Source organism: Tasmannia lanceolata, unplaced genomic scaffold (genome assembly GCF_043159265.1).
Source record: "Tasmannia lanceolata isolate RefF3 unplaced genomic scaffold, GAP_Taslan_0.1 ptg000008l, whole genome shotgun sequence".
Lineage (NCBI taxonomy): Eukaryota > Viridiplantae > Streptophyta > Magnoliopsida > Canellales > Winteraceae > Tasmannia > Tasmannia lanceolata.
In genome coordinates, this window is record NW_027518685.1 from 23,359,427 (window position 1) to 23,387,196 (window position 27,770).

At 39.3% G+C, this 27,770-nt stretch overlaps 2 protein-coding genes across 2 annotated transcripts; one reads left to right on the forward strand and one right to left on the reverse strand.

Moving 5' to 3' along the window:
- Window positions 1–1,283: 1,283 nt before the first annotated feature.
- LOC143884866 (uncharacterized) lies at window positions 1,284–3,662 on the reverse strand. The gene is made up of 3 exons (XM_077388696.1): window positions 2,987–3,662; window positions 2,316–2,488; window positions 1,284–1,747 (listed from the first exon to the last, which is right to left on the reverse strand). The coding sequence occupies exons 1-3, from the start codon at window positions 3,608–3,610 to the stop codon at window positions 1,642–1,644; spliced, it is 903 nt and encodes a 300-aa protein (XP_077244811.1). The 5' UTR covers window positions 3,611–3,662; the 3' UTR covers window positions 1,284–1,641.
- Window positions 3,663–21,667: 18,005 nt separating this feature from the next.
- LOC143884868 (cinnamoyl-CoA reductase-like SNL6) lies at window positions 21,668–26,027 on the forward strand. The gene is made up of 5 exons (XM_077388701.1): window positions 21,668–21,881; window positions 22,475–22,626; window positions 23,618–23,809; window positions 24,475–24,806; window positions 25,592–26,027. The coding sequence occupies exons 1-5, from the start codon at window positions 21,761–21,763 to the stop codon at window positions 25,686–25,688; spliced, it is 894 nt and encodes a 297-aa protein (XP_077244816.1). The 5' UTR covers window positions 21,668–21,760; the 3' UTR covers window positions 25,689–26,027.
- Window positions 26,028–27,770: the final 1,743 nt, after the last annotated feature.

The window sequence follows — 27,770 nt, forward strand, 5'->3', positions numbered from 1 at the left end:
CTAGCTAAATCGGGAGCAATGAGGGGCTCATTTTACTACGGGTCCACTCTCCCCTTTGATTTGAATATGTAATCTCTTATTTATTCTCAGAATATAGTTATCTTTCATTTTAAAAAAATGATATTGGAGAAGTAGAACTAGCCTCACCTTGGGTTTGCCATTCTGGTTTGATGACATTTCACTAAGAACAACCGTGGACCTCTTCTTGGGGAATTATCTGCATGCACTGGTGCTCCCCCCCCCCCCCCCCCCCCCCCCCCCCTTTTTGATGGCATAGAATTAGATCTAGTATGTTTTAGATAATCTAGGTTTAGGACTTTTAACTAAGGTGTTTAAGGCAATTAAGATTAAGTCCCATAAGTTCACATATAATTAGGAAGAGAGCAATGTATTGTGGGGGCGTAAACTAATTAGCTTACCAAGCACTTGGTGCATAGGCCAAACCACATGGTATCAGAACTGAGCTTGGTTCTAGTTTCCTTGATATTAAAATATCCACATGTAGGGGCCACATTTAGTTAACACTAAAAAAAGAGGCCACACGTGAGGGTGAGTGCTGAAGTATAAAAGATTAAATAACAAGATTAAGCTTTTGGAATAATTGATTGTTTCACATGGAGCAATGGGATCCGGTGCATTTGTGCTAGTATGATCACACCCTTCATCTGTCTTTAGCTAAACAAGAACCCTATCTTGACCTCTACATCCCTCCCTTCTGCCTTTGGAAAGATCACTCCTAAACTTGATATGGCCAGTTGGCCACCCCTTGATCTCATTAATTTTCCCATTTTGGACCTTCCATTCGATGTGAAACGACCAATTACTCGAACAGCATAAGCTGTTGGAGATGGCGTTATTTGATCTTTTATACTTTAACAAGAAGGTGATATAACTCATGAGCCACCCCGTATGACATTCCAGAATGACCAAAGCATAAACCCACTAAACCCACTGTCTAATAGGGATAAAAAAGGTAGCACCTTACTTCGCAAGTCTCTTGTGGATCAAGTTAATTCTATTCTCTCCATTCATTGACCTCGAAAGAACAGAAAATAAATACTTTTCTTAACACCGCTAGTCACGAAAAAATAACATTCATAATACCTAACATTTGGTATCAGAGCCAAAGAAAGACGGGCCACATGTGAGGGGCACTGTTAAAGTATAAAAGAATAAATAACGCTTTACCAACCGCTTAAGCCTTTGGAGTAATTGGTAGTTTCACAACGAATGAAACAGAAGAAAAACATACAATGTTATTGGAATCTAGTTTCTACTCAAAATAGAAGAAGAAAATTACCATTAGAAAAAGAAGGAAACTAGTGTGCAAGAAACCAAACATGCACATCTTACTTACTTACAACGACTTCGCCTGGTTATTGGGTTACCGTGCCATTATAACTTATTTATTATTAATACCCTTACATGTGGGATACAATTAGAATTATGGCAGTGGGACACAAGCGAAAATAACGGCAAAGGGTGGAAGAACTTAACCCATCATTTTGCTTTTATATATAGTAGTTAGATTTATTATTAATACCTTGTCAGGGCCTCTCCTCTGCTTAATTAGATAAATAGAATGATAAATCGTTAGTCATGGGTGAATTAGCTCACAGCACAGTAGAGAGAGAGAGAGAGTCAAAAGGCCTGCACTAAAGGGGAGAGCTTCGATTCCATCTCTATATCATCTTCTTCCTTCTCTTCCGCATCCCATAGGAAATGAGCGTATGATCCAAGCACATAGCTGCATCAGCCACAGTCCAACACAATTCATTTCAGAAAAAAAAAATGGAATAGTGATAAAAAAATTGGGGGATAAAGGATACTGATAATGGCACCACTATATTTTAATAGTTTAACGAAATCAGCTTGTCTTCTCTTTTTTTTATTGGACTGTGATAGCTTTTTCGGAACTGTTAAATAATATAAGACAAGATGAGTTAGTGTCATTATCAAAATATGGTTGTGCAGATATCATTTCACGAAAAAAAAAAAAATGCACATAAATTCCTATTCGTGTCTCTCGTTAAAAGCTATTATATAGCACGTGCCTATATACTCCTTGGAAAGTTGGAATTACATAAACAGGGTTTAATGGTGGTACCCATCTTTTCAATCATCCAAACCGTTCATCTCCACTAGTCATGCATGCATAGATATTCATATACTTTACTTTGTAAGGCGATTCAATCTTCAATTTTCAAACCCCAAAAAATAAAAACCACCATCTTTTATAGAAAAAGGTTTCTCATTTTTGCGAATTGAAGAAAAAAAAATAACAGCGGGAAATTTAGTACATCCAAATCTCTTACCAGTCATCAGGAGAGGCTTTAATGGCCTGATCAAAGTAACCTTGGGCTCTTCCCTCGTCCCTTTTTGCCTCCCAAATCAGTTTCCCGTACAGAGACAAAAGCTCTCCATCCCCAGGACTTTCCAAAATCGCTCTTCCGTAGTACTCTTCCGCTCTCTCCAAATCCCTCTCAACCTTCACATAAAGTGAAAAATTCACAACAGAAACAATGAATTCAACAAAAGAAAAATACGTGAGATGAGTGCAGCAGAGATGCGAATGTTTAGATAGATGTTTGGCCACACAAGGTTAGATCAAATTAAAAATGAAAACATCTGTAAAAAGGTGGAGGTGACACCATACCATGACCAATTAAGGAGAAGATGACAGAGCACTGCTTAAGATGATTTGGGCATATCTAACGTAGGCCTTTGGATGGTGAAGAGAGAAGTGACTAGTGCAAATTTGATGGAGTTTAAAAGACGTAGGGGCAAACTAAAAACAACTTGGGTAGAAAGATATAACAGAGAACATGACCTTGGATAGTATAGAATGAAAGAAAAATGATAGAATAGAAAAATGATAGAATTCAACTGGTGTTAGGAGGAGTAGATTTGAGCCGGATAGATTCTTTCACCTTCTTCATAATCAATTGAATTCAAATACAAGGAAAGGGGAGAAAAGATTAATTACCTCGTGCAAGAACTTTCCGTAGTTCCTTAGAAGAAGAGGATTCCTAGGGTTAGCCTTCAACATCTCCTTGTAATAAGCTCCGATCCTGTTCTGATCTGCGCTCTCGCCGTTAAAAGATCCTTTCCCGTCACTGCCCCCACGTTTTCCTCCACCGATTTTCCTACCTTTCCCCATTCCACCATCTGAGAACTCTAATTCCTCCGTAAAAACCTCTTTTTCCTGCCTAATTCCGGCAGCGCGATCTGAAATTCCGAGATCCAAGGCCTTGGCCTTCAGATTCAACGATCCTCCATCCTCCTTTGATTCTCTTTGCAGATCGGGGCTCTGTTTTACTAGATCATCCTCCTCTGTTATACTGGAAAAGCTCTGGCTCAAGCTCCGAAACGAGTTGAAACTACCGATTCCTGATCGGAAAAGGTCAGTTTCGGAAAAAGCTCGCCGGAATATCGTAGGAACCTGCCTTTTCTCTCTGTTCTCGAAATGCAAGGCTGATTTGGCAGAAGCCGAGGCGTTTCTTCCGAGAAACGAGACTCCGGTGCCGGAATCTTGATCGGAAAATAATCCTCTCGGTGAACCGAGTGCTGAAGATGTAGCCGAAACGCTTCTTATGAGTATCGCCTTCATCGCGTATCGGATCGAGAAAACCCGCGAGACGCACAGAACAAGCTCTTTACAGTTTGTGATTTATAATCGTCTGTTCGCCGTTTGTAGATATTGACGGCGTTACTAACGGCAATCGAAATTATGCCACGTGTAATTTTGCACGTGACTGCACTATGCCGTCCAGCGCTCAGTTTGTATAGACGAGAGCGTAGGGGTTTACACGTGTCGGGTTGGGCAGTGAGTATGACGTCATCTGCCACGTGGATAGCTCCTTCTAAGAGCTTCCATGTTAGAGAGGGTCTACGTACGCGCACGGAAGGAGTTCGAATCGGATCAGTTGACATTGTTTGTTGAATTACCAAAATTACCCTTGGTTTTCGTTGGACGGATGAGATCTAAAATTGAAGGCAAGAAATGATGATTAATGTATACTATACCATTTGGAGTAGATCAAGATAAGGTTCATTTGAAAGCTTATGCTTTTCTTAATGTTAAGGGGAAAATGGGTACTGCCACCAACTTATCTTGCTATTCTCAATATATTTCTCATGAGCTAGAAACTTCATATTGCTTTTATTGGGTACCATCAAATTCTCGAAAATTCTGTGTTTGGTTGACAAGAATCAATGGAAAGTCGTCATTAGAAAGAAAAAACAAGGGAGCTTTTACATGAAAAATGGTTTAATTATCGAAAAGGGTTGAGAAGGTATTGTCATAATCAAAACCTAGGTTTCAAATGGAGTTTCTCATTATTAAATTAGGGGGTTTTCTAAGTGTTTTTACTGAATATTAAATTTACAATCAAATTAGAAAATGCAAAAAAGTAAAGTTTTGTAAGGGTGTCAATGGATTCATTTTTGATTAGATTCACCTATGCCTTGTCTCGATCTGTTAGCATTCTTTATTGTTACATCCACTTTGAAGTGTTATTTGGTTCTTAGTTTCTAAGTCCGAGTCATGTTCGACTTCCAATCGGTCCAACCATCAGAGTGTCCTAATTCCATCTTACATTGTCCTAATTCCTTCTTACTTTGTTGTTTTGTCGTTAGTATGAATTTTAAATGTATAAAAATACCGCTCATAATTACATGAAAACATCAAATGCATTTTCGTAAATTGGCGTACCCGTACCTTCTATGGGTAGCCATTTGGCGTACCCGTACCTTACCCGGGCAGGCCGCGTATACCTGCAGGTAACCCGGCAACCATTTTTTTGTATGATTCAAGAATGAATCTCAAACTGTTTCCCGAATGAATCTCAAATTCCCGAACGAAATAAGCCATTTTGGAAGCGAAGGTAAAACTACTTCAGTTTAGCAGTCTTTATAAATTTCTACCTTCTTGGAGCTTAATTTACCTGTAAATTTCTTGGAAGTAAATTTACTTGAAAATTTTCAAATGCCTCTAAAATGGACCAGTCACCACTGCATTTCCTGATGCAGCTCAACTAAGTTCTTCAAAACCTATCATGATCAACTGTAGTATACACAGTGCTTTTCAGCGATGCCATAGCAAATTTGAAGCAGTGAGCTTTTGTAATGAGTGTTATGTTTTGACAAATAGTAAGATCGTCGAACAATATTTAGACACTTTAAAAGAGGAGAGCAGCCCAAAATCACATTATTTTGGTTTTTTTTTTTAACCTAAGTTCTTCAAAACCTATCATGATCAACACGCACTCACTGACTGTTTTTGCAAATGGGAACGGAACGGAGGAAGAAAGTAGCAGAAACAGAGCGGAAATTACACCATGTGCGCACGTGTTTTTTACACAAAGGCTTGTGCTCTTCTAAAAGCCCAAGATCCAACAAATTCTAAAGCCCCTTGAAGGCTCAAGCCTTTCTCCAACTCTCCATCTTATATGGATGAGAAAATTTCTCACAAGTTCTCATGTGGGACTATTTAATTTTGCTTGTAGTTGAGAGCTCACTTCATAGACACATTCTCCAAGGTTTTGGGTTCAAGTCCCCATTCAAGCAATTGATTCTAGCTTTCAAAGAAAGAGGGGAAAATTTTAATTTGAATCTTCTCTCCAAATTTTAAACATAAAGCAAAAGCATCTATGACTTTTCTATTTAAAATATTTAAAATTTTCCAACAATTAATACTTGAATAGTTCCAATAGATCGGACCGTTAGGGTAGACACCCATAAAAGCAAGCGGTTGCTTTTGTTATGGATCACGATCAATTTTTTCAGGCACTTCCCATGATAAAAAGTAGTAGACTTTTGACTCTATGTACCTTTCTGAGGGAATGATAGAATGAAGGGCGTCCATGCAAAAATCAGGTTCAAGAGCCCCTTTATTGTTGATTTATGCAAAGTTAATGTGGTTTCCACTTTTTTCGGCCCTATTCCACTTTTTTCGGCCCCACCATAAATGCATTTTGCATAAATAAACCAATAAGGACGCCCTTCATTCTATCATTCCTCTTTATTAATTGCTATGATCATTTGATAAATGAGTCCTTCCATCGGACGGTTAAAATTATTCGAGCTGATCATGATTTAGTGTGCAATCGTGGGTCAACGTCTGCTTCCCAATATTTTATTTCTATGAATCTATGCCTGGAGGCGGTCTAAAATTTTCGAAATTTAGGAGGCAACGTGCTTACGTGAGGGCGGGCGGAGAAGGTGCCTAATTAAGCAGTATCACGTGGTTTCTGGCTTGTTTTTTTGATGGGTCACGTGGTTTCTGGCTTGGTTATGGGTGTGGGGCCAACATTTCGCCATTTACGAGTTTAAATCGTCACGTGCTTGCATGGGACTGCACAGGGGTCGATCATCGATGTGACACGTGCCGACGGAGGTATGGGAGACCCATGCTCTTAATGATGTCACACCTTATGGGTCGCACCAAATGCCAAATTGTGAAACACGAGGGTGGGCCCAAGAAGAATAGCTATCGTTTGTTTTCTGCCTAGCCAGAGAGACAACACTATCGTTCTATCCTAAGAATAATTTTTCTGCACTGTGTCTCCAAGCAAGTAGTATTGTTTCCCCCACATTGCTCATTGGAAACGTATCCCTTGGTCTCACATTATTGGAACCCCAATTGATCAATGAAGGGCCCCACTCATCAGCCAATTATGAGCCAGACCAAGTGGATCCCACCTAATAGCTAATGGAAGCCACTCTACACTATAGGAGTCAGTTTATATTTTTATTAATATTTTTCTGTCTTGTTTGATTGATTTTCACCTACTTTTTTGTGAAGTTGTAAGAGTGACTTATGGGGTCCCGTTTGGTTGCCCGGAAAATTATTAGAAAGGGAAAGGACTGGCCGGCCTGAAAAGGGAAAGGAATGGAGATTGGGATTTTCCAACTCCTACTTATGTTTGGTTCCAAGAATCTAAGGAGCTGATTTCTGGGTGGATGAGATGGTGGTCAAGTGTGGAGAGAGAGAGAGAGAGAGAGAGAGAGAGAGAGAGAGAGAGAGGAAAATAAATGGCTAGAAATGGTGTCCCATGTTAACTAAACAGTCTAAACATCCTTTTGTCAAAGGCATGGTGAAATACTACAAAGATTTGATCATTTCAATATCCTAAGCGGTCCAATCGGTAGACTGCAGACAGATGATTGAATCGTGATGGTTGGATTTTCTATCCATTGACATTGAAATTGGGGCTCATTGGAACTAAAGCAATTGCTCCAAAAATGTACCATGGGTTTTTTCAGTGATCACTGGATAATAAAGGAAACTAGTGATCACTGAAAACTATTTTTATTCTCTTTGGCATATAATAAGTTAGAGTTAAGGTCAAATAGAAGAATTATGAAGTTTATCGAGTGTATCATAGAGCCACCATAGTCTAATAAGTAGACATCAAACCGCCCCAGAGCAAAAATTGTAAGCGTTGTGCCAAATGGAGAGGGAAGAGAAGGGTCATTTTCACAGCCAATCTCTTGTCCTTACAACAAGACAAACCGGTTATCTCTAATCCCAGACGATAACAAAAATATCAATCATGTCTGTATAAGACAAATCGTTACGTATTTCTTTGAGAAGAAAAAATCAAGAGTGGGACTACAGTGTATGAACTAAACAGGAAAGAGGATAATGGGATAAGATATTTACCTATATTTTATTTCGAATGATGTCAATTTTCTATATTGGAGATGAGTAGAAAGTAATTAGAAAATGACATTTCTATCTTATCCCATGGTTGCTGTATGATGTGATAAAGGCAAATATTCTACTTTATGGAAGATAAGGTCTCAAGATATGATGATAATGTATAATAAATGCACAAACAAACAAGTAGGTAATGCAATAAAAGAATGATTAGAAATGTCGTACCTTTCTTCTAGGCCAATGAAATTACTGTTGAGAAAACCTGCAGGACAAATTCCGATCAGATTGTGCACAAATTAAACGGGGAAAATAAAACAATGAAATAAGCCACACCAATATCTTATGTGGTTCGGCCAAGCCTACATACAGAGACAAGAAACATGATCTTCTACTATGAGAATACAATATACAAGAATTACAATGGATTAAATCCAATCCCACAAATCCGCTGTCCTTTTCTTGCGTCTCAAGGGAAGCAAGACCGTACAAGAGAGTAACCCGAAAGAAAAACCAAGAGAAGAAGAACCCAAGAAGAAAAAGAAACAAATCTTCTTTCTCTCTCTTCTTTGTCTTCTCTCTCTCTCTTTTTTCATTCTTTCTCCTTCTCTCTCTCCCACTTTGCAGCCCTTGTGCATCCAACACACACAAAAGGGTTCTCACCTCCACTCCTGCCGCACCACACCTACCAGAAGAGAAACTCTCTCTATGCCTAGGTGTTTCTAAAAGCTAAAGAAACAACTCTTTCCTTTTTTAAGGTTTCTGCCTTCCCACCAACACTAGGAAATAATGCAACTTTCCAACAATTACATCAGTAGTCAATAGAACCTGAAAAATTATTCTGTGTCGTGTTATAGAACATCTACACTCTGTTTCGTTGCACAAAAGCCGGGCTTTTGTAGGAGTTTTACTTCACGTTTTGGGTGCCATGTCATCAAAAACCTCTGTTTGGGTGCCATTAGAGGAATGAAATCTGGTGGTCCCCTTGTTTGGTGAGATGTCATACCAGCAAACTCCCAACAAAATGCAAGCAAATTCACAAATGTGAATTTTTGCCTGGATTTTCTTGAGATTGATGTTTACTCTCTCTCTCTCTCTCTCTCTCTCTCTCTGCAATGACACTTCACAACCAAACACTACTTACAACTATTCTACGAGGTAAATACGAGGAGATTCCAAGGCTTGTCTCCTCCCTGTTGACTACTTGCATCACACTCGGAATAGGACTAAAGTTGATAAATTTCTTTTATACTATAACAAAAGTTCTAGTAAAAAGATGAATTAAATTTTGCTAAGTCGGTGTTGACTTTTTAATTTGAGCATCCAGATGAGTCGGTTGAGGGTTTTACTGTACTTTTCTAAAACGTCATTAAAAACCATTAAAAGTAGTTTCCTCTCCCCTTACATCTCCGTCTCTGTAGCCCATCTCGCATAAACTTTGCCTTTTGGTTTGGTTGGCTCACTTCCAACTTCCACGAGCTCATCAGTCATGTTCCCCTCCCGGCCAAACAAGATACCCCTCGAAATCAGAGCATTTTCTCTCATCCCTCCTGTATTGTCTTCTAATTGATGAAACTATATATGAAACAACCAATTACTCCAAAAGCTTAAGGCATTAGAGTTGGTGTTATTTAACCAAATCCTTTATGCTTCAGCACTCCCCCACACGTGTGGCCTCTCTTTTTCGGGTTAGCCATACGCATGGATTTTTAAGACATGCCGCGAGGCAATAGCTCTGAGATCATGTGGAATAACCAATTACTCTAAAAGATTAAGCCCTTAGGGTTGGTGTGATTCAATTATTTATGCTTAAATGCTAAAATTTAAGCCATAAATGGGGCAAGTCAATAATCCTTGTCAAACAACCAGTTACTCCAAAAGCTTAAGCTGTTGCAAAAGGCGTTATTTAATCTTTTATACTTTAACACTCCCCCTCACGTGTGGCCCTCTTTCTTTGGGTTGGCCTACACGTGGCACATGTGGCCCCACTTTTGGGTTTGGCCATTGCATGTGGATTTTGCTATCAAGGAGGTTTGAACCCAGGCATTTGCTCTGATACCATGTTCAAGTATTCAAAAAGCTTAAGCTGCTGGATAAGGCATTATTTGATCTTTTATACTTTAACAATCTTGATTGACTGTGGGAAAAGAATACAGAAAAGAAAACGACCAAAGTAAAACTTTGAAATTATAATACAGCCTGACCTGGAAGCAGAAATTGTTTTGGGTTTGCTCAGTTTGAGTCAGAGAACGCCACTCAATCTGTGATTGATGATGTCCATGGCCAACCGGTTCATGCAAACAAACCATAAAAGATTATACCACCGCTTGTGCATTTATTATGAAACGACCATTAACTCCAAAAGCTTAATCTGTTGGAGAACGCGTTATTTATTCTTTTATACTTCAACACTTCCCATCACGTGTGACCCCTCTTTCTTTAGGTTGGCCAACAGGTGGCACATGTGGCCCCACTTTTGGGTTCACAATTGCATGTGGATTTTCGACATCAAGGAAGTTTGAACTTTTGCTCAGATACCATGTGAAACAACCAATTACTCCAAAAGCTTAATTACTCCAAAAGCTTAAGCTGATGGAGATACCGGCCAACCCTAAAAAAGAGGGGTCACACTGGAGGAAGAGTGTTAAAAGTATAAAAGATTAGATAACGCCTTCTCCAACAGCTTAAGCTTTTGGAGTAACCGGTTGTTTCACATTTATGACTATTTTCTTTACACTACAGGGGGGTGGCCAAGGTAAGGAAATGGGGGCGTGGATCCCATTTCGATAAGGAAGCTGATATTTCACCTCCCTGCATTACGTGCACACCCCCTTTTAGCCTGACTTGACATGAAAAGTGGGCAACTTATGTCAAATCACGTTATTAGGGGGGTGTGCAAGTACTGCAGGGGTGAAAATATCATCACCCTTCGATAATCATGGAGTAGGTCAATCTTCCTCACTTTTGTACTGGATCCCATTTGACAGAAAAGTATAGTGAAAATATTTGTGGCGTTGAAAGTCAAAGTCATTAGAAAACGATGCACGGCGAAGATCTCAACATCACGGTAGTTCTGCTAGTTTTAAATTCACGTCACATTATGCGAACCCAGCTAGGTCACGAAGCTCATCACATGCAAACTTCAAAGATGGCTGTGGAACATATCTTTTACTCTTTTGTTAGTTACAGGTAGGGGTGTCAATGGACCTAGACGGTCGGTGGACCATCTGAATCCGAACCTAGACACATTACAAGGATCAATGGACACATTTAGTGATCATGTCATAGGGTACGAAATTATTCCCGATCGGATCTAGATAACTAACAAAAAATTGGGACAGTCAGGAATCCGATTTTATTATACTATTTTACGAAAATGCCTTGTAATTTTTTGTAACTTTAATTATAGTGTCTTTTAGTAAAAATAAGCCATAAGTATTTTTTTTTGTTTGAATTGTTCCTATTTTTAGTATTTTTTTTCGGTATCTCTCTCGGGTCTCAACTCACCCTCATGTCTTCTCTAACCTTTCAGTGAAGTTCAGCATTTGGAGATCCCTACCGCAGGACAAGAGAAGCTTTAAGTTTTTGGTTTTTCATACCATACAATAAAAAAATAAAATTAAAACTGTGTTTGGCATCGTTTTTTAAAAGAATTTTTGGTGGTTTTTTTTTCCGATTTCCGAAATAGAAAAAATATAAAAACGTGTTTGGATGGATTTTGAGTAACCGTTTTTTTTTTTTTTGCTTTTTATTCGGATCGAAAATGGAAAAATTTGGAGCAGATATTTGACGTTTCTTGGAGGAAACGAAACGAAACAAAATTGGTGGAACGTTTTATCGGGCACGAGTGCACGACCTCTACAACTCGTTTTATTCTATCAAGCACATCTCTCGACCTCTACGTTAACTCTTTCTCCCAACTTTCTTCTCCAACTACCATTGTCTTCTCCACACTATTTTCCAAAGAGCTAACCCCCTCTCCAAGGAGCCAACTAGTAGCACAGCGACCCTGAACCTTCCATTTTACTCTCTCTCTCTCTCTCTCTCTCTCTCTCTCTCTCTCTCTCTCTCTCTCCATTTCATTGATTTGCAGTTGTTTTGTTTCAATGCATTTACAACCCATTATCTTGCTATATGCATTGTTTTATGAGTTGCACATCATGTGTTTTGAATCAATATAAAGCTTGTTAATGGACGACTTTCCTTCATTTTGGTGACTTTTGTCATCAGAGACTATCCAAAATTTTCTTTGAGTAAATCCATCAAAGAAAATTTTGGATAGTCTCTGCTGACAAAAGTCAAAAAAATGAAAAGACAATTAAATTGCCTGACTTTCCTTCATTTTGGACCATAGGCAATTGGAATAAATTTTGATCTGGAACGTGATTTGAATCAATATAAAGCTTGTTAATCAATTCCCAAGTTGCTGTGTAGAAAAGTAGTGTAAGACTATGCATAGGTGACTAGCTGAAAGCGGACTTCATGAAAAGCTGTGTTGAACACTCCATCTGCCTGTGGCCAGCTAGTTCTTATCTACAACTTGGACAAGCAGAGGCACCCATAGTCCTCAAAATGGTGTTAAAATGTATCTGCTACATCTCTGTCATGCTACTCACAACCATCTCATAGAAAATGTCCCTTCAGCTTTGAAAACTATGTTGTGGGCTGCCAAATACCAAACAATTAGCTAAGGCCTTTTTTTTTCTTAATTCCAAACACAACTTCTCTAAACCAAAAAAAGATGTAAAAATGCTAGTTAGAATTACAAAATCAAGGAACGAAAGAAAATCATTACCAAACACGTTTATGTTTCAAAAACAAAAAAAAAGTTCATTTTTTTTGTCAGTTACCAAACATGATTCTGATTCTTTAGAATCAGTATCAAAATAAAAATAGAATCAAGAATCAAAATCAAAATCAAGAAACAGAATGAGAATTGCTACCAAACGCACCTGTTGGTTTGTTTTACAGGCAATGGAAAGATTAGTATCGTGTGGTTAGAAAGTCAGGCACAGATATGCACCCACAATGCACTTAGGCCACGTTTGGATACCGACAAGAATTAGATTTGGATTTCTTACATTTTGCAGTTGAGATTTGGATCTGGGCCAAATCCTTAAATTTCCAAACCAGCTACAACAGTGAAAAAAATCTGTTCTGCAAGACATTATTTGGAAATCAATATTTGTGGCAATTACCTTCACTCTCGCTATTCCTTGACGTCCCTCCCGTACAACATGAGCATGAGGATGATTGATCTATTTTGTATCCAAAACTCAAATCCAATTCCAAATACTAAAACACGAGGTATCCAAACGTGGCCTTAATTATTTTTAGAAAAACGCTTCTAAAAGGGGACCCATTTAGAAAATAAAGAATAGGTGAAATTGACCGATGATTTGGTCAATTTCAAATTGATTTTTGGCTTTGGTGGGGATTTGTGCCCCATTTTTTGTCATCTTGCGCAGGTGTCAAGAGAGAGGCTCTCGTCGTTTTTTCCAAACGGGATTCCCGTTTTGTTAGCAGCCCTCTTTATCTTTATTGATTAGACAACGTTGTTTTGGTTGTTTACTATAAGATCGGGGCATTTTGGTCATTTCCTATAAAATAAGGGGTATTTTAGGATTTTTCCTTTATGTTAGGATTTTTTGAATTTTACTCACACACAATCTGGATGATAAATAAGGGTGTTCCACAAGACAGGTGTTTTGTTTTCTATATTTTTTCGGAGAAAATTTTAACCCTATAAGAAATCCCTGTAAAACGCATTTTTCAAGAAAGCTTTTTCGTGAAACTTAAATCCATACACCCAAACATGCCCATAAAGTCCGTTCTGATGGGGTAGCTGGGAAGAGATAAGCTATTATGGGTTATAATATTCCAAGTAATCTATTCCACCCTGCATTGGTTTTCCCTTAGATTATTTTTTGTTGTTCCAATGTGCAAGGTTGCTCCATTGTGACCTGGTGGTCATGTTCGAGTCACGGAAACAGCCTCTTTGTAAGGTAGGGCTAAGGCTGCGTACATCTAGGCCTGCCAGACCCTGCAGGAGCCTCGTGCACTGGGCCGCCAATGTGCAAGGTAAACTAAGCCCTGTTTGGATTGCAGGAATTTTCTGGAAATGTTTTAAATGGAAAAATATTATTAAAATATTCTACTTTTTTTAACATATGAAAAAACATAACTTGAACCAACCATATTCATTTTTGCATAGAGGGGCGTTCAATTTATGATAATACTGTATCCCCGTAAATTAACCATAATTTTAACATTTTCCTCTAAATTGTGGAAAGAAAAAAAATCTAAGAATTTTTTTTCTTACAATCCAAATAGGGCCTAAGATTATTTGATTTCTAATACCCTTGATTCAAATTTTACTGTTCTGATGTGGAAGATAAGCCAATAGCATTTGGATTCAAATGTTGCAGTGATCACATGCTGTATTATAACTTTTTTGAACTGTCCATTTTATACCAGATGGATCAGAGAATTTGGATCATCTTCTTGAGAAGTTTATTGTGTCATGGATGAGGACCGCTAAATGAATGGTTTGGATTATCAGAATCAATGTGGCCCATTGTATTATCCATTTCATATTAATATTTAGGACTTTCATTTCATTTTAAAAAAATAAATTCTCAAGGCGTCCATTACCACAAAATTGATCACAAATATCATATTCGGCAACCAAAGTATCCCTATCCCATAAATTAATACCCTTCTATCATATAAAATTAACAAAATATCCCTGTCTCATGGTAATGATCAAAGTACTCATATCTGGATCCTTTTAGCTGGTGGGGCATATATTGTGAACATATCCGAACAACATCATTGGTCAATTGCCTGCCTGCAAATGTTTGATTAGATACCAAAGCTGAGATCGTATGGCTGAGATCTTGTACAAACATGGCAGTTTCCAACAATAAATATAGATTGACTTACTATCATAATAGAAAGAGGAATGATGATACGAGGAGCCTTTACGATAAGGAGCATATGAGAATCAGCATGGGTTATTTTTTTTCTCGGAAAGATGACATATTTTCATTGATACTATGAAATTTGCATTGGGAACCAGGAGTCCCAACTGTCATTACAAAGTATCAATTAAAGCTACTCAGGATGAACCCTGAACCACAAACTAAAGAACCATATAGACCTTTACTTCCTATTCATTCCAACAAAGATTATCCAACCCTGCAGATATTACCCTACAGATTATCCAACAAAGATTTTCCCCAATCACACCCAAGATTTTATACCGTTTTGCCGCTGCTTCCCTTAGCATCCATTATCATTCTTGAGACCTATATCGCCGTTGATCCTCCTTACGTCCGACCCCAATATTTCAAAGCCATCACCTCCTCCATCCTTTGGATTTTGAGCAAGCAGGACTCCTTAAGCGAAAAAGGAGTACCCTGAAGTTTGACTTTATAGGGGCTAGTTCCTCCCACTATTTCACCCACCCATTTACAATACAGTGTTAAAAACTATTGAGAATCTAAAACATTACTACGTAATTACTACTAATTAATCCCAGAATCCAAAATCCAAAAAACCAACAAAAGTCCCATTCTGTTAGGAATCCAAACCTAGGATTCCCCCAAAAAAACCAAAATCTTCCATGCACCAGTCAATCAAAACAGGGAGTAGTTCCTTAATTTGCCAAGGAGGAAATCAACACAATTCTGCAACCTCTTATCCTTAGAGGAAAACACGTTCGCAAATTGTGGTATATTGACTTCCTCCATTGGACCCTCCAAAGTAGCAATTAGTTCCTCCAGCTTTCTGATACAGAGAATTTGGTCCGCCTCCCACCAAAACCGACGCATACTATCTTCGAAGTTCAGCTTGTCCTTGAAAAACTGAAGCTTATAAACCGGTACACATATGTTCTTGATATTTCGAGTGCCAGTCAAAGAAAATAACTCCTTCACATTTTGTTGAGCATCCTCTTTAAGTTGCTTCCATTGCCTCTTAAACTCCCGTCTTGCAAGCTCGCTTGGGGTAGGGTCTTCAATGGATGATCTAATCTCATTATACGCAAGCGCTCTTACCTCATCCGAAGTGTGAATCCAAAGAGAGTAATCTACCGATTCCACCCTTCTTCATCTAATAAAGTAAGATTCCGGAGTATTAGGATCCATTGAAACAACTCTTCCGACCTGAAACCGTATTCACCTAAAAACAGTAGGCTACCTTATGCTTTCCATTTACCAATTCCTTATAAAGGAAGGAAGACGTACCGAGCAAGATACATGCCAAAAATCTTAATCATGAATTTAAGAGAGAAGCCACCGCCAGCAATCAATACGGCAGTGAAAAAGCCAATTGTAGCAAAACCCGAGGTAGTACTTATTCCTTACCTCTAACCCTCTTCCCAAAAACCCGATTTGGAGCCCTATACCTATGATTTATTTTTGACCCAGGAAGACTACACTAAAGGGGATAGAGGGCTTTTCTCCAAGCCTGACGACCCAACAGATGCTGCATAAATTGACACGTCCGGAACAGGCCAAACTTTGAAGAAGAAGTCCGTGGGTTGAGATTTTGGCCCAAAAAGCTACTCAAAAGGTTCCCCAGCAATTTATATGCTTTTGGATTTGACTTTCGAAACCTTTTGGAGGCTTGTCCTTGACGCCCCCTGTGCTTTTGGATTTGACTTTCGAAACCTTTTGGAGGCTTGTCCTTGACGCCCCCTGAAGGCTGGCCGAGACTCCACTTCGATTAGACAGCTGATTATGAGTTTTGAACTTCAAATACGAATCCTGGGCCCCGTCCAAGTCAGAGCCCCGCACGGAAGCTTTTTCATATGAAGATTTAAAATTTGAAAACTCTACGGGGTTCAACGGCTTGCCAACAAAGGAAGCCTCATTCACTAATCAAATGAAGCCCACCGGATCAGAAGGGGAAGACCTGACAACCACCGGAGCACTTTCCGTCGGCGAAGAAAGGTTATTCTTCGAGAGCTCAACCCCAATGGTGTAGGTTTGATCTAAAAGCTTGAGCTTAACACCAGAGGTAGGGAACATCTAACGGGAGGCTAAAATTTTAGTCGAAACGTAGCTCATACAATTCTGATGGGAACCTTCCATCTTAGTTTCCACAACCTTACCAAAAAGGCTCCCAAGCGCCTCCACCGTTGATACAGCCCAGGCGTGCAGTGGGATGCCAAAAAAAGTGAACCCAAAGAGCTTCTTCTCCTTGAATAAAATCCTTTGTCCATGGTGAGAGGGAGAGCAAATGGTTACCAACGCCAAAGAACCTATAGGGAGGATCTGAGATTCTGATTCAAACATGAAAAGAACATCCTTATTCGCCAGCAGGGATGGACAATGTAAAGAAGGAATTCCCCAGATCTTCTTTGCCCATTCCCAGATCTCCTGTAGAGATTCATTGTGGTCTCTTTTTTCCCCTATTAAGCAGGTTCTAAGGGAGCTCAATCGAACATCCACTTCTTTGCCTGAGATAGATAAAGTTTGATTCCCTGAATTTTTGTGGCGATAGACATTACCCGAATCCAGCCCAAGGTCAACATCCCCATAGATGGGATCAGCTTTAGATGATAAGCTAGTACGAGAGATCCATTTTGAGGGGATTCTGGTCTTATGACACCAGCGGCAATCATCCCTCCATCTAAAGTTAAGGTATTGACAAGATGCAAAACCATGCTCCTGATCTATTACCATTATTAGGCCTCCCTGAAGATCTCTCCACCCCACCCCGCGGCGAGGGGGGAGGGGGGTTGAGTCTAGCATGAGGGCATCTTCTACACTTACCCCGCCAGCCAAAGTTGTGATAGTGGCAAAGAAAGCACTCCCAGTCCACCTCCCTTTTGCGCCCATCCGATCTCACCCGCCCACCTCCCTTCCCATTTTCATATGTACTTGAGCTTCTTCAATCTATAACTTTTTCTTGTGCACCTTCTTTAATCTAAAACCTTTTTCTTGTGAACCCAATTTCCCTTCTTCCGTATTCTTTGTTTTCTATTTACACAATATCTATTCTTTGATTTGAGATTTACGCCTAGCATGAGTTATTTTAGACCCTTCATCTTTGAGGGGGCCACCATTTAGATGACATAACTTTAAAATCATTCTGTCATAATATATCCATTTGATCGGAGCATTTGAACTTCAATTGTTCCTCAATTCCTAGACCGTTATAGGGTTGGCAATTGAATGTTTATGATTATAAGATCCAACTGATTTTCAAGCTATAGTGCTGAGAGGAATACGAGATTCACAGGTGCCCTGGCAAAATAAGGGGCAAAGGGTGCTCTATTGGTCAAAAACCATTAAAGATAGTTATGATTGTAATTTTCTGTGCCATCTTTAATGATATTTGAGCAATGGGAGTGCTCTTTGCCCCTTATTTTGCAAGGGCGCCTGTGAATCTAGCATTCCTCTAGTGCTGGTCATTGAAATGCTTAAATTACTAGTTGAATGTTTAGCAACCATAATAGAACATCAAGAAAAAAAATCACTGAAGAAATCTTTTTGTAAGGGAGTGGGAGAGAGTAGCAAGGATCTTACACCGATTAGCGCCAGGTTATGTAAAGAAATCTGGAAAAGGCAAAAGGCTTTGGATCCAATGCTCTTTAGTAAGTTTAAGCATCAAATCCTTCTACATATATGTTCTATGATATGATTGCATCCGATTCTGTATCTTCTGAAACACCCTAGCTCCCCCTAGAGTTTGCTCATTTGCTTAGACGACAATCCTAGATAAAATCCTTACAGTGGACCACCTGCACAATAGAAATATATGGATCATCAACCATTATGCATTATGAGTGGTGGCAGGTGCGTCACTTGACCACATATTCATTCATTGTAAGATGGCCAGATTCGTGTGGAGTCATATTCTTTGCAGATCGATTTGATATGTCGTGGTAGAAGTGTCAATGGATCCACTTCAGATCAGATCCACTTGTGTCTTAGTCACAATCCATTCAAATTTCTTACCGGTAGGATCGGATTCGGAGCGTTCTTTGGATCCTACTCCCTAAGTCTCGGTCACAATCCATTTCAGATCGGACCGTCCATCGGTGTGTCCTATTAGGTCCTACTTACAATTTATAAAGTTAAAATTCTCAAAAGAGGGTGAATGCAAACGTGACCGGTAGTTACGAGGGTGACTTTTGTACGTTGGTTGTATGGATCCGATTGGTAATCATTTCGGATCCTACGATAGGTCCCGAAATGTGTCCATGGATCCTATCCATTTAAGTTCGGATTCGGATGATCCATCGAACCGGCTGGGTCCTTTGACACCCTTAGTCATGGGTTCTCTATCCCAAGCTTTTAGTGCTATCGGAAAGCTAGTCCAATGTGCCTTGGCGAAGCAGAGGCACATGACTTTGGAAGGTGATACTACTCTCTACCATATGGATGCTGTCGAAGGAAAGAAATGCCAGGATATTCAGAGGCTTGGTCAAGTCCCCTCAATTTCTTTTTGCGGGTATTTCCCATGTTTCTCTTCATTATTAATATTCTCTATCATTCAAAAGGGAAAATAGAAAGGAAAAAAATCATTCAAAAATGAATTTCCCAAATATTAATATTTCTTATTCTTAAGTAATTTTTTAGCTAAGACTTTTCCAGTAAAACCCTAGAAAGTTTTATTAAAATAATTGTTTACTAAAAAAAAATGTTAGCCCTAAAGAAGGGACACATGTGAGTTATTTTCTGTTCTAACAAGTGGGATTGCTTTGAACAGTATGAAGTGTAGCGGAACAAATGTGTTGGACTTAGCTGGGCCAACCCTTAACCTAAACACGCTAGTGTTGGGCTCAGTGAGCCCATTTGCAATAGACAAGCTGAGAAGGGAGAGTTGAGAACTGATAATGCATGAGTGGAGAGAATATACAAAGCATGAGGAATCCTCTCCGAGCCCTAGGGGTTACTTTAAATTGGGTTTTTCTTCCTGTTTTCTAGGGGCTCCTCCATGGAATATTTTTTCATGGCTGCCAAACATGCCCTTAAAAGTTAGTAACGACACATGATATTTTGTCCTATCTACCTTTGCCTGTCCAAAGAAAAATGTGCCAACGCATCTTACCAGTTAATAACTCTGAAAAATACTAAAAGTCATGAGTAAGTTCTAGCAGGAGCTACAAGACACTGGAAGAAGACCCTAGGACCTGGACAAGAGCCCACATGCAGGGCATTGGTTCTCTTACAATTTTTAAAATATCAGAAATAGTTCTCTTACAATAAAACCCTAAAGTGAGGTACTGGTTCTGCTACCAATATAAATATTGTGGCCTGTTGATTTTCGCACAGAGCACATGCCTTGGTTTTATTTTAAATGTGGGGTTGCACTCATGATTCAATCTTAAAGAGATTTACCAAACTATTGATCGGATATATGGAAATTTTTTTGACCATTGAAAATAAATTTTCAAGTGTTTGGTATGAAATTACATGTATCCGCTCAGCATATTGGGAGAAAGAAACAATTGGTACACTTGATATTTGATCCTACGAAAGCCTTTTAAGAAGACAGCTATTGTTGGATCAAGGCCCTGCTCGTTTGAGATTAGGACTACCGATTGTATGTGGCTAATCAATTATTGGACTCAAATTGCAATAATTTTGAGTCCAATAATCAGTTTGAGGACTCAGCATCGGTTGTCATAATCTGAAATGAACAGGGCCTTAAGATTATGACAACCGATTGTGAGTGCAGACCCGATTATTAGGCTCAAATTTTAAGTACATGTTTGTTTTAGATTACGACAGCTGTTTGTGGACTCCCCAACTAATTATTGGACCCAAAATTGCCCTAAATTTGAGTCCAATAATCAATTAGGGATTCCACAAACGATTGTCATAATCTAAACAAACTGGCACTTAAATTTGAGTCTAATAATCGGGTTTGTACTCACAATCGGTTGTCATAATCTTAAGGTCCTGTTCGTTTGAGATTGTGACAACCGATGGTGAGTCCTCGAACGTAATCGGTTCGAGGACTCACCATCGGTTGTCACAATCTCAAACTAACCAAGGTCTACCTAAGACGCAACCGTATTATATGCAGCAACGTTGGAGTATAAGCACAAGTGTTCGTTAAGCTCATTTTTCTTGGGAATTTTTTCCAAAACCCAAAACTTATTTTTCAAGGAAATTAAACGGCAAACCCACTAGATCCTGTAATTTCATTTTCTAAAAAAAATATCTTTTCCATAATTTCTTTTTCCCTAGCTCCAAAAAATCCCCATTGAACCGGTAAAATTATGATTAAAATCATCTAATAAGTGCAACTTTGACCAATTCACATTTGGGCCCACAATCTATCCATCAGCGGGCATTTACAACTGGCCTCCATTTCACACTAAGAAAGGTGGAGGCAGCTATATTATTAGGTATTTTTTATAGGCAATTTTGCAGACTGCTTTTTAACAGATTTTGTTTTATTCATTTAATTCATCTGATGTTATCGTTCTCTCCTGCAAAAGGTAGTAGGAAAATGCCTTCCTATGAAATTGCCTACCAAATCCCTATTTTTTGTTTGGGATTTGCTAGACAATTTCGAGGAGAGCCATTTCGCGGCTGGCTTTTTGCATGATAGAACAGCCACCTCAGTTGAATAAACGAATAAGACAAAATCTGCCAACAAGTCAAACTGCGTGGGACTTCTCACGTGCAAAAGCCAGCCTCAAAATGGCTTTCCCCAAAATTGCCTAGCAAATCCCTTGTTATTATTAAAAACTTAGCACAGAGTTGCATTGAGACATTGGGTCCCACTGCCTCTTAGACAATACTCGTCTTCATTAAGTTAACTGAGTAGCTGTATGGACCCCAAACTCTCTTTGTTTTTGGTAGAAAATGGAGGTCTTTGCCCTTATAAACTGAGTAGTTGAAAATAGGGCCACGTACCAACCTCTAGTATCGTGTGGAACAGTATAGCTAACACATCAACTCTCCCCACCAATTCTCAATTCTCTTTCACTCTCTACATCTAACTCTCTCACAACTACTTTCCACACTCTCTTTGAATGCTAGCTCCCTCTACCCTCTCTCCCTCCTTTTAAATACAAACACACCCTCTTAACCCCCTTGTAAATAGAAAAACTCTCTCTCTCTCTCTCTCATGGCTTCTCCCCATGCACAGACCGTATGTGTGATGGACGCGTCGAGTCACCTAGGCATTAACCTCGTGGAGAGGCTCCTAGAGAGAGGATACACCATCCACGCCGTGATCCAAAACCATGGTTAGTTATTATCTTCTGTTTTTCAATCTTTTCTTCCTCGCCACAAACCCGCCCATAAAAGTACAAAAATCCGCAGGTAAAAATTATACTGATGGTCCTCAATCCGAAGCTAAATGGTAAAACCTGTTGGAGTAATTGGTTGTTTCACATGGTATCAAAGCAATTTGCCTCGGGATCAAAACTCCTTGATATTAAAATTCCACATGTAATGGCAAACCCTAAAAAAGAGGAGCCACACGTGAGGGCTCCTAGAAAGTAATAAAAGCAGCTGAAAACTAATTACTGCCAGGAATATTTGCCGGACCGAGTCACAAGAGAATTGAAAAGAACTCGAGAAGATTTAAGTCGAGTCTGTCTGAGTTTTGGTATTAGAATTTTTTTTTTAACCCGGAATTTTTGTAGGAACCTTGGAGAGGCACCTTAAATTTTATTAATAAGAAAGAAAAAGTTACTAGAGGAGGACATAAAACCTTGCCATGTAACCCAACAAAATATTGTATTAGAAAGTTTCTTCTACTTATTCTTGTGGTAATTTTTTTCCTAATTTTTCTATCATGGGCTGATTTTCCAACATCATTACGTGGTTTGTGCAGAGGATTTGCAACCCTTCAAGGGGTATGAAAACAAGAACCTGAGAATTTTCCGCTCTGATCCATTTGATTATCAGAGTATTATGGATGCCATAAAGGGTTGCTCTGGTTTGTTCTACACGTTTGAGCCTCCACAAGACCAATTAAACTACGATGTGAGCATCATCACTTCTGTTGAAATTCCATTTTATTTTTTAATCAATTTTAGTTAATAATGTTGTTATTATAGAATAATTTTAGGGAAGTGATGTATCCGCCCCTTTTGATCATCAGGAACACCCCCGTCAGTGTTTCTGCCAATCAAGGGCATTGAATTCTTCTGACATAAGTACAGCAGCCCCTCTTTGGTCATTGATACACTGACATGGGTGTTCCCCGGCGGATATATCATTTCCCTATTTTTATGTCTTACTTAAATCCTATTCAGATCTTGGTTGAGAGTGGAAAAGTTCATGAGAAGCTTCATCAGACCCCACGCACATGACCTAAGAATATCTTCCCTGTATAGGTGTGAATGATTTTACATGATGTGTGCGCGCGAAGTCCAGTATTTTTCAAAAATTACTATGAGACCCACTTCCTAAGATGATCCACAAACCGATCGAAACATAACCCTAACAAAAGATCAGAGGGTTAGGATCATCATATGTATATGATTTACAGTGTACTTCCTATCTAAACAGTTTGAATCATACTACGAAGTGGGCCCCACAGTTTTTTTTTTTTTTTTTTTTTGAAAAATACTGGACTTCACGCTCACACCCTACATAAAATCTCTAGATCTCATATCTGAAACATATCCCGATTAAACAATCCTAACCATTTGTTTGGTGGCTTATGAGTGAACAACTAATCCTTAATTTTGAACAATTGTCAATATTCAAGTCCTCTAATCCAACGGTTAGGATTGTCCTCCCTCTTCCCTGTAACAAACTATGGGACCTACAAATAAAAAACTTTGTATTTAGAGAGATTCGTATTTGGTGTAAGCCAAAGTTGGCATTCAGATTGATGCATTTTGTAATTTTGTTTTCTCTTGGCTGATCTGTAACAATTATATGAAGGTGCCTAGTGCGCACCATGAGCATGGTGAACTCTTTTTCCCGGGATAAATCATTTTTTTTTCTTTCTTTCTTTTTCTAACAGGAATCTATGACAGAAGTAGAGGTTAGAGCTGCTCATAACGTGCTAGAAGCTTGCGCTCAAACAGAAACCATGGCAAAGGTGGTTTTCACTTCCTCGGTGACGGCAGCCATTTGGAGAGAAAACAGGAATACCACAACGGCCGATTTGGACGAGAAAAATTGGAGCGACACCAATTTCTGCAGAAATTTCAAGGTATTGACTAGGGTTGCAACTCGGGTCGTGTTTTCCATAACCTTACCCGACCCAAGAAATTATCTCAGGTTCGGTTAAGTCTTTATGGGAAAACCCAAGATTCATAAACCCGATCCTACCTAAGATAGTTTCTCATGTCGGGTCGGGTTTTTAATGCATTGCTTACTATAGTTATTAATTTCAAAAATGGTAGAGAACAGTAAATCTTCACACCAAAAATCTCTATGTTTAAGTTGTGAAGCGCATGAATCTAAGAAGGAAATTACTTTTTTCAAATTGTAAACCTGATCACCTCAATAAAAAAGCATTTATATCAATTTACCTGAAAATAATTCGACAGGTTACTTACGAGATACTTAAGAAAATCATAGCACACCTATAAGAGTAGGGTCAGGTTTCAGATTTTTCAATTTGAAATCCGACCCGACCCAAGACCCATGATTTCTAAACCCAATCCATGTTATTTTCAAGTCGGGTCATTGCAAGTTGCAACCCTAGTATTGACTAACACCCATTTCCTTTTCATCTGGACCCAAGCTGCAACCTTAGTATTGACCAACACCCATTTTCCTTTCATGAGTAAATGTACGAAAATACCCCCATTAAACACGGTTTTTACATATCTTCTGTCCTTGATATTTGGAAATGCCACCACCCACTCACAGCTGTGGCATGCACTCTCAAAGACGGTGGCTGAGAAAACGGCATGGGCGATGGCGATGGACAGAGGCTTGAATATGGTGTCAATCAACGCTGGTCTTTTGACGGGTCCGGATCTCTCGATCGCCAATCCATACCTAAAAGGAGCGGCTGAGATGTACGAGGGCGGAGTTTTGGTGACGGTGGACGTCAAGTTCTTGGTCGACGCCCACATCTGTGTTTTCGAAGATCCATCAACCTACGGACGTTATCTTTGCTTCAATCATCTCATCAATCGCCCCGAAGACTCAGTTAAGCTTGCCCAGATGTTGGTCTCCGCCACCCCCTACCCTCAAAGGTAAATTCACACTACAATTTTTACCTTTCTCTCACAAAAATAAAATTAAAAATGATTTGTTTTATTTGGTGTAAGCCCCTGTAGTCCAGTATTTTTCAAAAAGTGTCGTACGACTTACACCGTAAGATGTTCCAAGCCGTCTAGTTGATGGGCCACAAAGTAAATAGGTTGTGCGCCTGTGCCCCAAAAATCATTTCAATAGGATGATCCCAACCCTTTGATCTATAGTGCTCTGTTTGGTTGCTTATTTTTGAGAAAAATATGGGGGAATGATCTTCTCCTAATTTGCCGAAGGTTGTTTGGTTGTCATTTTAGCAATTTCTGAGACTTTGACTACCGGGGTTGTTGGAAGCCGGTTGGGGTGACGTGGCCCCCTCTAAATCTTCTCGCCAAATTTTACGAAAACGAAGAAATTTTAAGAGAAAATCTTGGGGAGATAGAGTTGAGAAGACGTTTGGAAGATCTGGGATAAATCTTCAAGCAACCAAAGAACCTTTCCTATATCCACCACTAATCTCCTTGTTGACTTATCTTCTTTTTATCTCCTTTTGATCTCCCGTTGACTTCTTCTCCTAATCCCCCACCCATCCACAAGCAACCATACAGAGCATAGAGGTTTCTACAATATGCAGATCCTCTATAGATCGGAGCCCATCAGATGGACGGTTTGGATTATCCTACGTTGGAAGCCATACTGTACTTTTCGAAAAATACTGGACCAGCCGGGCTTACACCATACGTTAAATAAAATCTGAATTGAAACTCCCTTGCATTTACATTTTCAGCTGCGAGGATTCGAGGATATTCCAACAGCGAATCAGCAACAAGAAGTTGAACAAATTAATGGTGGATTTCACAAGCGGGATCCAGCTGAAAGTATAGTAGGCCGTCCATTAATTACGAGTCAAGATCAATGGTGTTCGAAGTGTACACGTCATCCAAATATTATGCCTATATGTTTGAGTTGTTTTTATGTGTAGAGTGGTTGACATGAAGATGTCATATGAGATGTTTCAACTTTCAACTAAGGAAAATTAGGCACCATAATAATAAAGAAGGTGTGGTTAGCAAAAGACGAAAATCCTTTAGGAAGTCAAGCATTTGGAAGTGGACGTCACAACAAGATCCAGACCCTTCTTTAATTACATCCAAATGTAAAAAAGAAAGGAATAAATGAAAATTTTGATAATGGGACTCCTCTTTATTTTACTCTTTACACAATCATATGTTACAAAATGGACCATGTATTTTTTTTATGGGGACGTAAGAAAATGGAAATCACCTTGGTGCTTGCTTTAAGCTGTAGATTAGCCTTATGTAATCTACAAACATGAGTGGGCTATGTGGCATCTAAAACACCGGGAGGTTGGTGCATGTAGACTTCTTCATGAAGATGATCATGTAGAAAGACATCCTTAAAGTCGAGTTGACAAAGAGGATATGTATGTGAGCAGCGAACAAGATGTCAAAAATAGTTGGTGCTTTGTCAATCAGATTGAAAGATTCCTCAAAGTCAGTCTCGTGTGGTTGATGAGCAAGCTTGGAAGTAGGGGTGGGCATGGTTCCGGTTTGAATCCGAACCGGCACATTTGGTTCAATTCGGTTTAGTTCCATTTCTATATGGTTCGGTTCCGGTTCAGAAATCAGGGAACCGGTGCAAATTCGGTTCGGTTCTAGGTTTGGGATCCCGGAACCGAAAACCGAACCAAGAACCGACCCTCTATCCCAAATTTGTGCTTGATTATTTCCCTTAAAGATAGGTTCTTGTGGAACTTGACTTTTATATGCAGGTTGAGGAATTATGCATTGCCAAAATTTGTGCATGATTATCCCACCTGTTTATACTTCTTCATACTTCATATAAGTTTTGCATTGCCCAAATTTGTGCCAGTTACTGTTACTGTTAGTGCTTGTAATTCATATATAAACAAGGCCATTGGTGAAGGTTGGGTAAACCCAGAACCGAACCGATCATATATGGTTCTGGTTTGATTCGGTTCCACACATATATGGTTTAGTTCTGGTAGGGACATTTCCAATACCGACACTCCCCTCCCGCCCCCTCCCCGGTTCTGGTTCAGGAAAGGGTCAACGCAAGGATCTGACTTCGAAGCATTCCAATTTCAGGGAACCGATTATATATGGTTCGGTTCTTGGTTTAGCCCAAAACCGAACCGAACCGAACCATGTCCACCCCTACTTGGAAGCATTGGGTAAAAGCATGTGGGGTCAGGTGGGGTATCCATGGAGAGCTGAAAATATTGGGAAATGGGATGTTTAATGGAAAATAGGCTTTGGATTCCATGGTAAGCGAGTGATCATTGTATAGATATTTGCTAGAGGTGGGATAGTTGGGAAGGAAGTCGTGGATGGAGGTAATAGTGATTGGAAACAGAGATGGATCAGTGGGAAGGGGAAGTGATGGGTGAGAGGGCCTTGATGATACTTCTAAAGGAGATTATGAGGTTGAAGAAATGAACGAATTGGTTGTGGAAGAGTTATGGTTCTAAGTGATATGGGACTGGGTTGTATAGGCAGATTTGGATTTCTATATATCCACTCATGTGGTACTTCATCATACGATTCGTATAAGATCCATCCACACAATCACGAGTACCCCTACTTTGATCTCCGATCTAGGAGTAAAAATAGGGACAAGCATCCCTATAAGGCCATAGCCTTCTTTTAAAGATTCCGATCTAGAAAAAGAATTGATAGCTTGTACTTCTATCGTATCAATTATCATTTCAACGATCAACTTCTCTCATAATGATATCTAACCAAATCACAATGATAACAAACAAAACTCAAAGCAACGTTACAACTAGAAGTGAACGACTGCTTTCTTGGAACTAATTCATAGGGAGGTCATAAACGTCACTTTAATCATAAACAAAACATACCCTTTGACCGTATGAAGCGCAACCACCTTCCTCAGTTCCTCTCTCGAATCAATGCATCAGC

Excerpts from the sequence above, each read along its gene's own strand:
- LOC143884866 (XM_077388696.1), bottom strand. The coding sequence starts at position 3,610 with ATGAAGGCGATACTCATAAGAAGCGTTTCGGCTACATCTTCAGCACTC. Across the intron at positions 2,489-2,986 it reads ACGGAAAGTTCTTGCACGAG|GTTGAGAGGGATTTGGAGAG; the intron begins GTAATTAATCTT and ends CTTTATGTGAAG. Across the intron at positions 1,748-2,315 it reads AAAGCCTCTCCTGATGACTG|CTATGTGCTTGGATCATACG; the intron begins GTAAGAGATTTG and ends TGGCTGATGCAG.
- LOC143884868 (XM_077388701.1), top strand. The coding sequence starts at position 21,761 with ATGGCTTCTCCCCATGCACAGACCGTATGTGTGATGGACGCGTCGAGT. Across the intron at positions 22,627-23,617 it reads AAGACCAATTAAACTACGAT|GAATCTATGACAGAAGTAGA; the intron begins GTGAGCATCATC and ends TTTTTCTAACAG. Across the intron at positions 24,807-25,591 it reads GCCACCCCCTACCCTCAAAG|CTGCGAGGATTCGAGGATAT; the intron begins GTAAATTCACAC and ends TTACATTTTCAG.